Source organism: Catharus ustulatus, chromosome 5 (genome assembly GCF_009819885.2).
Source record: "Catharus ustulatus isolate bCatUst1 chromosome 5, bCatUst1.pri.v2, whole genome shotgun sequence".
Classification (NCBI taxonomy): Eukaryota; Metazoa; Chordata; class Aves; order Passeriformes; family Turdidae; genus Catharus; species Catharus ustulatus.
The window spans coordinates 38940031-38953685 of NC_046225.1; the positions used below are offsets into that span (position 1 = coordinate 38940031).

Below are 13655 nucleotides of genomic sequence, written 5' to 3' on the forward strand. Positions count from 1 at the left end.
GGCGCCGCCATTGCCGCGGCTCCGGGAGCCGACGGGAGCCCTGCGCAGCCATTGCCGCGGCCCAGGGAGGGGGGGGGGAAGTGCGCGCCGCCATTGCCGCGTCTCGGGGAGCCGGCGGGAGCCCCGCGCCGCCATTGCCGCGGCCCGGGGGGACGGCGGGAAGTGCGCGCCGCCATTGCCGCGGCTCGGGGAGGAGGCGGGGTGCTTTGTCCGCGCCCGCCGCCGGCGCCACGGGCGCGGGAAAGCTCCGTCCCCGCCCGCCGCCGCTGCCGTAGGAGCGGGGGAAGCTCCGTCCCTGCCTGCCACCGCGGGGCAGCGCCGACCCGGGGTGACCGAGCCCAGGGGCAGCGGCGGCCGGCCCCGAGCGGCAGCACCGGGCTGGGCCACCTGGCCCCGTCAGCGAGCCCTAGCGGGCCGAGCCTGCACAGCCTTAGCTCAGCCAGTAAACCCCGCCCTCCCGCGGTTCTCTTACTAATTGCACGCGGGTCCTCGCTGCGAACGACAGAGCAGCTTATATTCGGGTGCGGCTTATCTATGGACAAAAACCGAAATATTTGCCAACACCCAGAGATGCGGCTTATACTCAGTGCGGCTTGTATTCGTGAATTTACTGTAACTGCAGTTTAGTACACCATGTCAAGACTGAAAAATTTTTAGCATTTTGTGGTATTCCAAAGTAGGAAGAACTTTTCTTTGTTTTGTCAGTTTTCATATTGTAAGTTGTCTATTGGCTTCTAAGCTGCATATATACCAGGGTATTTCTAGTAATCCTTATTTCATAGGTCAGGAGAAATTAATGAGAATTTAATTTGTTAACATGGCTATAATGTGCTTGGTGGTCCCCAGTGTCACTGGAAGAATACCCATGCTAATTACGTTTGTGTTTTTACATGAGTCTCGGTGCTATTGAGGCAGACATTGTCAGTCAGAAGTCATTTTCTGCTCTGTCGTGCAGACATGCCAAGATTTCTTCGTAAGTTTGAAATCTTCATGTTTTTAGCAAGATAAAATGATTGTTCATTGTCTGGTGCTTTTAACTGGTCCCACTGGATAGGGTAATGAATTTGAAACTCTGTGGTTCACAGGGGACAGTTTAATCTCCAAGGGATTTGATTTCCGCCCAAAGATGGGTAAATATACCCAATATCTTTAAGGAGATATAATGTGATATAAAGTCTTTATACCACTAAAGAGCTTATTAATTATTATGTTAGCATTGATTTGCTGACAAAAATATTGGTACCTTGGGACAATAGTCTGGATGAGATGTAGCAGTTTTATGTGTCAAACAAACAGGAGTGACAGCAAGCTTTCCACATAAGAAAAGATACAAACCTGATGGGAAGATAATCACAATGGAGAGAACAGAAGCAGAGGACAGTAACACTTTACTGCTTTTAACTGCTAAGAAACTACACTCTGTATAGACAGAAGCATATTGATTTACATAAGGCAACTGTATATCCACTTTTGTATGCATGCCATATTGCATATGGACTCATTTGGATAGGTCATACACCACATGGACCACAATCAAAGCACATGTAGCATCTGTTGTTGCTTGTGCTTGATGGTTAGACATTTGTGGATATTGATAACATGCAAGCCCTGTATTGATAATGAATGTGTTAAGTGATGGGTTTAAAGAGCTATTATTATTCTACAAGTGTCATTGTAGTGCAACTGGAAAATGCAGTGAGCAATGAAATACACTAAGTAGCTGAAGCAGAGAAAAGGGATTTAGATTAAAATTAAAATGGTGCCTGTTAAAGAGCTGCAGTTGCCAGGCTACTGACACTGCAGTTTTGTGTGTGGTGTGACACAACACTCAGTCTTTTCTCCTGCATCCTGTAGTAACTGCATTATTCTGTGAACATCAAGGTTTAGCTCCTCCTATCTGTCAAGTAAAGTGATTTCATTCTACAATCAGAAAAATATTTTCCATTTTTGGGACCAGCAAGGTACTGGAATGAACATGGAAAATCTAAAGTGCTTTGCAAAAAATGATACCTATGCTAAGGTAGGGATTATTAGGCATTTATCTTTAAGTTATTGATATAAAGCCATCATATGTATCTAGTCAATTCAGTTGTTATTTTAAAATTATATTTATGATATACCAAATTACAGTTTAATGTGGTTGATTGTTGGGTTTTTTCTATATTAAACAACAAGGAAGGACCTTGAATGTTGCTGCTTCTGCCAATGGAAAAGAAAGGGTTTTGTTGTCCTCCCTCTTTCCTTCATCTCCTTGGAAACTGTGAGCACACACTGCTTGCTTTCCCAGTGTGGTGTACGTTTTTACATGCACAGGGGTTTTTTTTCATTGTGTACTTAAGAGTCAAATATAATTACTTGTAGTTCCCTTATTTCAAAATAAAATGCTTTTTTACAAAGTATAAAAAATCTCCATTGTATAAAAATGCACCATGTGTGAAATCATACATATTTTCAGTTATGCTTCATTTCTACATTTTGTCATTTTACTCAGGCTGTTCTGATGAGTACATCTATTTTATACACTGCTTACTCTGTTATGTATGCTTAACAGAAATCTATAATGTTCGAAAAGATGTGCTGGAAACTGCTTTAAGACATGACACCTATGAGAGAACAAGTCAGTATTCCACACAACTGTCATTTCTTCTGGATACTGTCATACTGAATTTGAAGGCAAATGCTTCCTCTTGTAAAATGGTATATCATTACAAAAAGGAGGAAATAATAACAAGTTTAAAACAATAAATATTAGTAAATAAAATGTAAGTTCTTTTCTGTAATAAAGCTCAATATTTTATATATGTAACTTTTTTACATATACTTAAATAGGGAAAATCTAGTAAATGTTTAAGAATACATATTAAGCATGAATTCTTAACTCAGTTAATAATATATTACAGTGCAACATTTTTCATTTAAAATTAAAAAAATTCATCTATTAGCAGCATTTTCATAGAAATCACTGCAGAATCCCACAAGACAAATCTGTTGTTACTCTGAAAGAAAAATCTGTGGAATTCTGTTTTAGCATCTGTAAGAGATCTTAGCTTTATGACTAATTCTACCTGTAATCAAGCTGCAAATTAAACAAGACTTAACTTGTATTTTCTTACCAATTAAAACTTTGGCAAATCAGGACTTTTCAGCTTCTATATGAGAAGGTAAAAAAGGATATCTGTACAATGTGAGAAAACTTTTTTATTATTATGAAGTAAACAGTTGGGTAGTCTTGGGTTCTATATAGTTATCAACTTTTCATCAATTTTACATTGATGGCTTTCAGATGGTAAACCTGGAACTAAACCTATGATAATCTAATAGTTTACAACTAATTATCTCCAATCTCACCATGGCTTCTTTTTTTTCAACGTTCTTTATTAGTTTGCTGACACACCTAGAGTTTTAGCCATTGTTTTCCCTGGAATCCAGAACAGAACCCAAAATTTCTAGTGTCAGTTATTCTATTCACAGAATAGTTATCTAATCAGCTGGGAGGCTTTAATTTCAGAAAAAGTGATTTTTAATAGTGCATGTTATTTTTTCATGGGAACTAGAAAAAGTCTGTTCTGAATGACCTTGATCCAATTATTTCTCTGCCTATGTGATTTATACTTTATTTGCACAGAAGGGACCTCTGAAATTGATAATTTTACTGAGCAGTAAAGAACACTAAATTGCAAAATTAGAAATTTGGAGACTATTTTACCCACCTGAGGATGTTGATTCTTTAAACAATTAGATAAATTTCTCTCATATCATTTAGAACATCAGAACAAGGAGCTACAAGACGATAAAATTTATAGAAATGTTCTCTCTGGAATCTCTAATTTGCTGCAGAAGTTGGTAGAATTAATATTATTGACAGACAGATAGGTAGTCTAATAGCCAAAGCACTGATCACAACAAAGCTCGTAACTTACTTTTCTGTATATTTCTGTTCTGCTGTTTCAGTCTCTTTTACCAAAATTTTCAAAGGTTACATGTGAGTATTTAATTTCTTTAATTTAGTACTCACTCAGAATGTTTAAGCACTTAACCTAGGGTCAGTGATATCTTTAAGATGATCAGTCTCAAACATTCAACTGATCCTGATCTTTGGCTAAAGAAGTCCCCAGAATAAGTCGCTCTCAATTCTTTTCTTTTTCTGTCACACTTTCCAGAGTGAGAGAAACATGATGTCATGGAATTTGCTGCCTATAATTATTCATTACTGTTTACTTGCCAAGCAGATACATCAAGCAGAGGAGAAAAATTAAAAATAAATTAATCATTCAACTTTATTTTTATCCCTTGTATAATGCATTAAAATAAAACTTTGATAATATTTAGGCAACCAGCTTTTAGTCGATAGCGACCAATAGGTTCCTTTGGGTACTGTAGATTACTACTGCAACACCTGTATAAAGTTTGTTCTGTTATGTTCCTTAATACTACTGTCATCCAGAAAAAGATTTCCCCCTCTATATATTTGACATGAAGTAGGTCAAAAGTGATCTACAGCAACATATCTGTGCTAAACTCCTACATAGCAATGCATTGCATAACCAACCCTGGTAATTCAGTAGTTTCTCCCTCAAAATACTTGATTGCCTTTGAAGTCTCATTTCTTGTAATTCCCTTTCCTTTGTGGAGCTTGAAATAGTATCTAACACTTCGTAAATTTAACATAGCTCTCGTTCTCTTTCAGGTTTATAGTCTTAGCTCTTTGACCTAAAGATGTCATCCTCCACACTCCATGTAATATTTTTCCACCTAATGTCCCTCAGTCCATTAATGTATCCACAGCATAAACATGACCCTGAGACATTCTGTTACTAGGGAGCATGTTGACATTATCCTGAATGAAATGGGGGCTAGGTAAATAATTGGTCTGGACCAGTAAAACATTTCTTGCATTTTTATGTTGAAGTCAGTTTTCTCACTCTGAACACAGCTGTAACTGTGAGACTAGTTTTGGACGTAGAAAGCATATTTTGCTGTACAGTAATATTACCCTAAGATTTGCATTTGATTTTTCACAGCTCACTTCAACTATTTTGTTAAAACAGTCATTATTGAGAAAAGTTAGAAAACTTCTCCAGAAAGGATGATGATAAGGAGGTTAATATGACAAAGAGTTGTTCTATGCAAGAGGTTTGAAGACCTTTCTACATGTTGGTTTTACTTAAAACTATTAGTATGTGGTTTATTTTGTCTGACTGTCAGTGGGAGATGAATGGGAGAGCAGAGAAGACATCAAACTGTAATTGAGAAAGTTTTGAACCAGACCGTAGAAGAAAATGGACATGATGAATGGTTCCAGCTAGTACAAATCAAAAACTATTCAAGGTTTTATGGGCACCCCCCTCTCCCCACTCTTTGCTTCCAAATAGATTGGTATTAGGCACCCTTTCTTGTGTGGCACTGTAGCCCCTGAACATCGACTTGTTCTTTCTTCAGATACATTCACTTGTATCTCAGGCGAATTATATTTTTTAAGTAGACATGTATAAATTATTTATGGGAACAAAAATGTATTATTCTATTCTTTAATATTCTGTTATCTTGGAGTTTAATGAATTTCTGTTTTAAAGGCAAAAATGTCACATGTGAAGCAAGTAGGACTTCTAGCTGCTGGATGTCAGCCATGGAACAAGGATATATGTGCCGCTAGTGGGGACAGATTTGCCTACTGTGCTACACTTGCTGTTTATATTTATCAGGTGAGATTATTCTTGTTTATCAGATTAGTTATACTTTTACATTGTTGTTGATCTCACTTTGAACCCTTTCAACAAATGTTTCTGCAATGCTTTTGCAAGTATGGTTGCTGCTGAGAAGATATCTATGTAAAGCTCAATATTCCATTCAAGATAACCCTGAAGTTTTATGTGCCAATAATTATTTTTAGAAGACAGCTTACAGTGCAGGAAACATTTGAGATGAGTGAAGTTCAGTGATAGAAGACTGGATTCTGAGGGAGAAATGAAGCAATTCCACACTTCCATTTGAAACTGTAGTATAAAATAGTCTTTTGCACAGTGGATTAAAATGGTTCAGAGTTATGGATTCAGTGACCCACCTTAATTTGGAGCTTGAACTCCTCAGCACTGTGTTTTTCTGAAGTTTCTAGTTGCTGTACATCAGCACCTAAGTCAAAAATAGAAATGCTATGACATAGAATTTTCAGATTGGGAAATATATGGGTAAAGAAAGGATATACAGTAATTTCACGATTATAAGCCACACCGTTTTGACTAAAATTTTGCTCCCACACCGGAAATGCAGCTTACACTCAGGAGAGGCTAATATGTGAATAATTTTCTGACATTTTCAACCCTGGAAGTGCAAACCGAGGTGCCGAGTCGAGCAACCTGCCAGTAAAACCCGGCCTTACCTGATTGTTACACATTGGTTACTCTGTTGCGCTGCGGGTGGAGCCGGCTCAGTGCAGGCAGCACAGGGGGTGGGGAAGGTGGGGGAGCTCCCTCCTTCAGGCAGAGCAGCCCGGGGAAGAGACGGGGGGCCCCCTCCTGCTGGCATCCCGGCCCGGGGGGAGGCAGGGGCTCCCATCCCCTCCTGCCGCCGCCACCGTGGGTACCGGCGGGCTCCGTGCCCCCCTGCGACCGTGGTGCAGCGCCGGGCCGGGGCGAGCAAGCCCAGCGGCGGCGGCGGCCAACCCCGAGCGGCCCTGCCGAGCAGCAGTGCCGAGCTGGACCACCTGGCCCCGTCAGCAGCCCCGAGCCCTCACGGCCCGAGCCAAGCCAGTAAACCCTGCCATACCACGATTCTGTTACTATTTGGCAAGTTTGTTGCACGCAAGTCCTCGTTGCAAATGACAGAGCAGCTTATAATTGGGTGCGGCTTGTGTATGGACAAAGAACAAAATGTTTGCCAACACCCAGAGATGCGGCTTATAGTCCGTGCGGCTTGTAAACGTGAAATTACTGTACTTACTTTAATTTTACGAGTTATACTGATAGTAGGATTAAAATGAACAAGATTTACTGTGTCATGTTTGTTGTTTTTTTTTTTTTTAGTGTATTTTTAGCTATACTAAGTAATTTAAAAAATGAGAAGGATTTCAAACTCATTTTTATATTCTGTCTTGTTTACTCCCTTGGAGATTACTAAATGATTGTTACCATGCCTATAAATAAAACATTTTAGAATTGAGTACACTTCTAAATGAAATATAATAATTTATAAGTGACAGGAAGCTAGACATACAACTGTTTTTTGGATAGTTGGATATCAGGCAACCTTTTTTCCCAAGTCAAATGTATGAGATTTATTTTATTGAGATGTGAGGTACTGGCAATAGTTAAATGCACAATAAATTCATCTGTTAGTCCAATACTCTTATATGAAGTATTCCCCAACCCAGAGGTATTTAAAGTAAGTTTACAAAAAAAGTATTTCTAAAATGAATTTTGCTATTTGTTTAGCTGGACCACCGATACAATGAATTCAAGCTCCATGCGATTATGTCTGAGCATAAGAAGACAATCACAGCCATATCTTGGTGTCCCCACAATCCTGACGTGTTTGCAAGTGCCAGTGCAGATAGTTTAGTGATCATTTGGAATGTGAATGAGCAGAAAGTTGTGGCCAAGCTGGAAAATACAAAAGGTATTTTAGACGTGGAAATCTGTTTTATCCATACAGCTTGATCCATGGGTATGAGAAATACTTGATGTAGTAACTCTATGGTTAAACTCTATGGTTGGTAGGCTGGAGTTTTAACAGTTACCTAACACAATATTAATGTCAGATTTGTTGCAGTTTATTCTAGAAAATAATGATAGTGTGTTTGGGTAAATTGCTATCAACCATGTTATATTTGGTAAAGAAATACATTATTCTTTTTCTCTAAAGAAGTTGACTGGTTCAAGAATTTACTTTGCTAATGATTTCTTATTGAACAGGGGAGGAAAAAAAAACCCAAATCAAAATTATTTTCATCACTATATAAAAGGATAAATATTTGAATTTTTAAATAACAAATTTCCCAATTACAGTAATTTCACGAGTATAAGGCGCACCGGAGTATAAGGCGGGCTTCCGGGTGTCGACAAATTTCCAAACTTTGTCCATATGTAAGGTTCACTGGACTTTTTTTGCAGCGAGGATCCTCATGCCACAAAGTAACGAATTAGTAACGGAATTGCACAATCGCAGGGTTTACTGGCAGATGCTCAATTTGCAAACATTTTTCACAGATTGGTGTAACCTTTAAATGCAACCCCAGGTGCCCTCCCCGTGCCACAGGCCCCAGCACTCCCACCCGGTGCCGGCTGCTGCGGGCTACCGACTCTCACGGACTGCCCTGGGCTGCCGGCTCACACTTCCAGGTTGGCAAATTTCCAAACTTTGTCCTTATATAAGGTGCTCTGGGGTAAAAGGCGCACTTCCGAGTTTGGACCAAAATTCTAGTCAAAAGGGTGCACCTTATATGCGTGAAATTACTGTACTTTAGCTAAATGAGAGCAAATAAAAGGTAGCCTTAACAGATTCAAATATAAATAATCAATGAATTTGAAGAACAGCTTTTGTTTAGATACCTTGATGCTTGTCTACCTGAATCTTGTCTCAAGCCTTGAAACTGCTGGAGATTGTACTACAATTGTAGGTGGTTAAGCATCTGTGTTACAGTTATATATCCCTGCCCAATTCTGATTTATGACATTTAGTCAAAACCAATAGCTGTATTTCTGTTCTTACAGTCAATCTCATCAGGTGTCCTTGACTCCTACATTTTCATGAATGCAACCCAAGAACAATCAGAATCTCAGGATCTAATAAGCTATTTTGGGACTCCCTACTCTGTTCTCTTCAGAGCATCTAGGGATACCTCTGGAAATCTCTTACATCTTGCATATCATACAAAAGAAAACTCCACAGTGATTTAATCTATTCTAAAAGAAATAATGTGTCAGTTCATGCATAAATATAAATGCTGGTACTTATTTTTCAATAAGTACTTTTTTCAATAAGAATTTTCAATACATTGCTTGTTTAAAAATCTGCTTCAGCCAATCACTGCTGTTTTGGGTTTCAAACCAAGGCAACTACACATGAAAGAAGTGTTGTTATTACTATTTCAATATTTTTAGAAACTAATTTAAGGTAATATGTTTAAACCTCCTATTGATTTATCTTTTAGTCCCTTTTACACTGCCGTATAAAAGAATCTAAATACAGTTTTAAGTTTTCAGCTTGAGGAATATGTCTTACTGTCATTGATTCCTTCAGGCACACATTATTAATTTATGAGGATGATGAGGGTTTGAGACGTTAAAATCAAAATTCTGAAGCAGGGCTGCCTACAGTTAGGTATTAGACAACTGAATTAAAACTCCTGTATCTAGAAGATAGTTATCAAAAGTTCCCTTTTATTATGGAGCTAGCTTTCAAATTTTGTCACAAACATCTGCTTCTGTTAGATTTATTTAAATTTTATTGTATTTTGCTAAAATAGGCTTTTTGAAATTCTCAGTATTTTAATATCTTAGTAGCAAATAACTTACAGTTAAACATAGTAGTGAATGAAATTCTGAATGAATGAAAGTATTGTTTGCAGCATCAGGCATATTCTCTTTTAAATGTTGATTGTCTTTGGCACTTATGAAATATAGGTATCATGAAATACGGCCCATCAAAGTAGTAATGAAGTAATTTGGGAAATGATTTTACTCCCTGCCTATGGAAGTCTGTAGTTTACTTTTACACTGTAAGATGTGCACACAGTTCTCTAAATTTCAGTCTAGCAATTTTTATGTAGAACAATTATTTTTATTGTTTTTCAAAACAATTACTGATACTGGGTCAAGGAATACTACATTGAATTTTGTATCCTGGTTCTTACAAGGTTTACCTGTATGTTTCAGGAATTCCTGCATCCCTTGGCTGGTGCTGGAATGCAGGTGATGCAGTTGCATTTGTGTCCCATAGAGGTCCACTATACATTTGGACTGTCTCAGGACCTGACAGCGGGGTAACTGTGCATAGAGAAGCACATAGTTTCCTGTCAGATATCAGTCTGTTTAGATGGCATCCGAAGAAAAAAGGAAAGGTGGTTTTTGGACATACTGATGGCAGCCTATCTATTTTTCAACCAGGTAAAAACCCATATGGCAAAATATTTAGTTTTATATATGTATAACTTGTTTCTCCTTATGCATGTAATTCTGCACTTTTTAGTTAAATTCTATCATGTAGCTACATACATTAATTTTTTTCTTGATTCATATTCCTATTCCTTCCATGTCACAAAAATGTTTTCTTAGATAAAGAATTCAGGGCATTTTCTTTATGTCTCCTCTCTTTTGTGACCAAGATAGGACTGCAATTTTTTGACAACTGCAATAAACACTTATTTTTTGAGATTTATAACAGCCATGATCTTCTACTGAACTGTATTTTCCTGCAAGTTTCTCATTCTGAATGGAAAGTTTTGAATCTATTGTTTACTTTTGTACTTTTACATTTCCTCTGGAGTTCTCTGTTTCATGTTCTAGAATCCTCTACAATTTTATAGGTAGAATCTCACATCACACTTAATATTCATGGTTCCGTTCTGTCAAAGGATAGAGAAGAAAATATTTATCTTTTTTTGTCTGAAATCCACGACACACATTTGTGCATAGTTTATAAATAGTCTAGTTCTCTACTTAGAAGGTGTTATGTTGATAAGCTCATTTGAAGGTAAAATTTCACTTGTTTTCATAGTTTTCTTCAAAGGCAGATATCTGTATTATGCTGACCCTTTCAGTTTTTCCTGACTGCTTCTTCTTCCTTGAATAAAAATTGATTTTCAACTTCATGAAAAAAACTGTTTTTAAAATAATGTTTTCATTTTACACATTATAGAGTTGTTCTCCAACAGCCATGCAAAATTTCTTTTCTTTCAGTTCACATTTCTAATCTGTCACACAGGATGTCACAGAGAATAGATTTTCTTGCTTCTGTAGTGCTGACTGAATTAGAACTCTATTGGGAAAAGGAAAGAAATTTTAATATCATAACATCAAAGTATTTATCAGACTGAGACTTTTCATGAAGTCTTCCTAGAATGATTTGAATACAAAACCACAAATAATAAGAAAAATATTTTAAAAATCAAAATTATATTCTGCAAATGAAAATATAATATAGGCTAAAAAAGTCCGGGCAGTGGCAGTTTTGTATGTATCACAATTCAAGTTACTGTAAAAAAATTGTTTAAGGAAAATTATCCATTACTTTTGGGGATAAAACTATTTGCATGAACTAAAAATTTAGATTAGATTATCACAAGAATGCTGCTTTTCTCTGTATTTAGGATAATTTTCTTTATTATTGTAATATCACACATATTTATTAAAATAATATTAAAATTTTTAAAAATATACAAGTTGTTTCCTATTCTCAACATGAATAAGATTCTTCGTTTCCAACAGAGAAATAAAATTTGAAAGTTTATATGCAGCTGGGTGAAAATTTTCTGCATAAGTAGCAGACTACACCTTTTTTTCACTGTTGTTAATCTACTTAGTTTTCTCTGCTGTGGATGTATTTTCTTTTTTATTAACTCTAGACTATGCATTAATGTGCCAGAACCTTTGGTAAATACCCAATTTTTGGGGAGATTCAATGCAGTCATATAGATCCAAATACTTTCTCTTTCATTTGTTCTCAAAACAAGCACCACTTAGTGAAATGACCCGTGACTCAGTTGCATGATTCATACTGTTCATGTCTTCTTTTAATGGAAAACAAAATTTAGCAGTTAGGGTTTTCATGAGGTTTGCTTTTAGACTCTTTTTGAAACACAGATAAAACTGAATGGCTCCTAGATACATACTGTCTAATGCTCTCCCACCAGGTGCTTGTGCTTTCTTGGTGCTGAAGTGTTGGAATATGGGTGGCTTCAGTCACTCGAGGACTTTTTGCTTTTTAGTTCTTGTATAGCTAACTGAAAAATGACAATTCAACTTTGTTGTCTGTACAAAAAAAAAAAAAAGGGGAGCTGTAATGCAAGCAGGTTACGTTTTAAGAAGTGGGAGTTCTCAAGTTTTTTGCAAATTAGTGCAATTATCATACTTCTACTGTTATTCCCAATGCTTCAGAAGAGTGAAAAATGGAATCGAGAAATTGGTTTATGCTGTTAATTTTTTGTGCAGTCTTGAATTATTTCTCCCATTTGTGGTAACTATTTTTATAAAGTTGCCCTAGATGTTGCATGTATGAAACAGTACCAAAACTAAAAATTAGATTGAAGTTGAGTACTGGAAGGTGTCCTTTCCTTATTTCTAGAAAAGCGTTAATTTTTTTTTTTTTTTTTTTTAAGTATAAGATCACAACTTCAAAATTACAGATCTGTTTCATTTGTACTGTGCACTGTCTTGTAAAACTAGCATTCATCTCTCTGTAAAAATAAAAAGTGAGAGATAAGAATGATACAAAAAAATGTGGGTTTTGATAATATGTATCATCAAGTGAAACATCATCTTTAAGTGTCAAACTAGATACTTAATGGTCTGTTTTGCCTATGGAATCTATAAACGCTTCATAGCTGCACTCATAGTTTTAAAGAAGAAAAAAGTCTAAAGGCAGTTGTTCAGAAAAAGCCTTTACTGCCACAGTGTTTTCTTGGTTCAAACTGCCTTTATTTTGCCTGTATTTGCTGTGGTGTGCAGATTTATGTACACTCAAATGGCTTGTATGTTGTGCAGTGCTGCAGACCTTTAATCACAGAAATTCTTAGGACAATGTATATGATTTAACATACTTTCCTATAAAATTATGTTTATAAGCCTGCGACCTATTTCAGTTTTCTGCTGTATTAAACATAAAGCCAAATCTGATAGAAAAATAAATACTCTAAGTCAAATATTGCGAAGATAGCTCCATTACTTTCATTGATGCAGACAATGGAGCAGGCTAGTGACTATTGAAAGGATATATGCGATTTAATTTTTAAACAACCTGTTTTCTTGTGCACTTTAAAGGTTCTAGAAATCAGAAACATGTCTTAAGACCAGAGGCTCTTGAAGGAACAGATGAAGAAGATCCAGTTACAGCTCTGGAGTGGGACCCTTTGTCAACTGATTACCTCCTTGTTGCTAATTTACATAATGGTATTCGACTTGTTGATTCTGAATCTCTGTCCTGTATCACAACTTTCAGTTTTCCCAGTGCAGCAGCATCTGTTCAGTGTTTAGCCTGGGTTTCTAGTGCACCTGGAATGTTTATAACTGGAGGTAAGGCTTTTATTTCCTGATTTATACAAAGATAACAAATACAGGACTGAGTCTTCAAAATTGATACTCCAAGTTTGATTTTTCTGTTTCATAATATTTTTACAAGTAGAAACATACATGAATTGTGCAGAAAAGGACCATAACAAAAATCCGAAAATAGTAAAACTACACTAAGCAAATTTTACGTTTTAAAAAAATTTTAGCTACATAAATATATGACTTTCTACAAGTTTTTAATACTAAATAATATTTTCCTCATGCACCTTTTAGCAAAAAATATATTAATTCCTTTGGGAATAGAGATAAAAATAGATTGTACTAATTGATGTCACTTCAAAGATTTAAACAAGTAAAAGAAGAAAAAGGTCTATTTCCTGCCTCTTTTCTACACCACAGACATTATGGCTCAAGTTGAACTAATGAATCAGGAAG

General features: G+C 36.7%; 1 protein-coding gene across 8 annotated transcripts in view; it reads left to right on the forward strand.

The window, feature by feature from the left end:
• The window catches only part of WDR17 (WD repeat domain 17), a 63779-nt gene that overhangs the window by 15179 nt on the left and 34945 nt on the right, over nucleotides 1-13655 (forward strand). For 7 of the 8 annotated variants that reach the window (XM_033060295.1, XM_033060296.2, XM_033060292.2 and 4 more), the window contains 4 exons: nucleotides 5574-5702; nucleotides 7428-7611; nucleotides 9870-10100; nucleotides 12972-13223. In XM_033060295.1, coding sequence (XP_032916186.1) covers nucleotides 5580-5702; nucleotides 7428-7611; nucleotides 9870-10100; nucleotides 12972-13223 — 790 coding nt within the window. In that variant the 5' untranslated portion in view covers nucleotides 5574-5579. Of the gene's footprint in view, nucleotides 1-626; nucleotides 2021-5573; nucleotides 5703-7427; nucleotides 7612-9869; nucleotides 10101-12971; nucleotides 13224-13655 lie in introns of those variants that run through there. The other variant, XM_033060293.1, reaches the window with a different exon arrangement.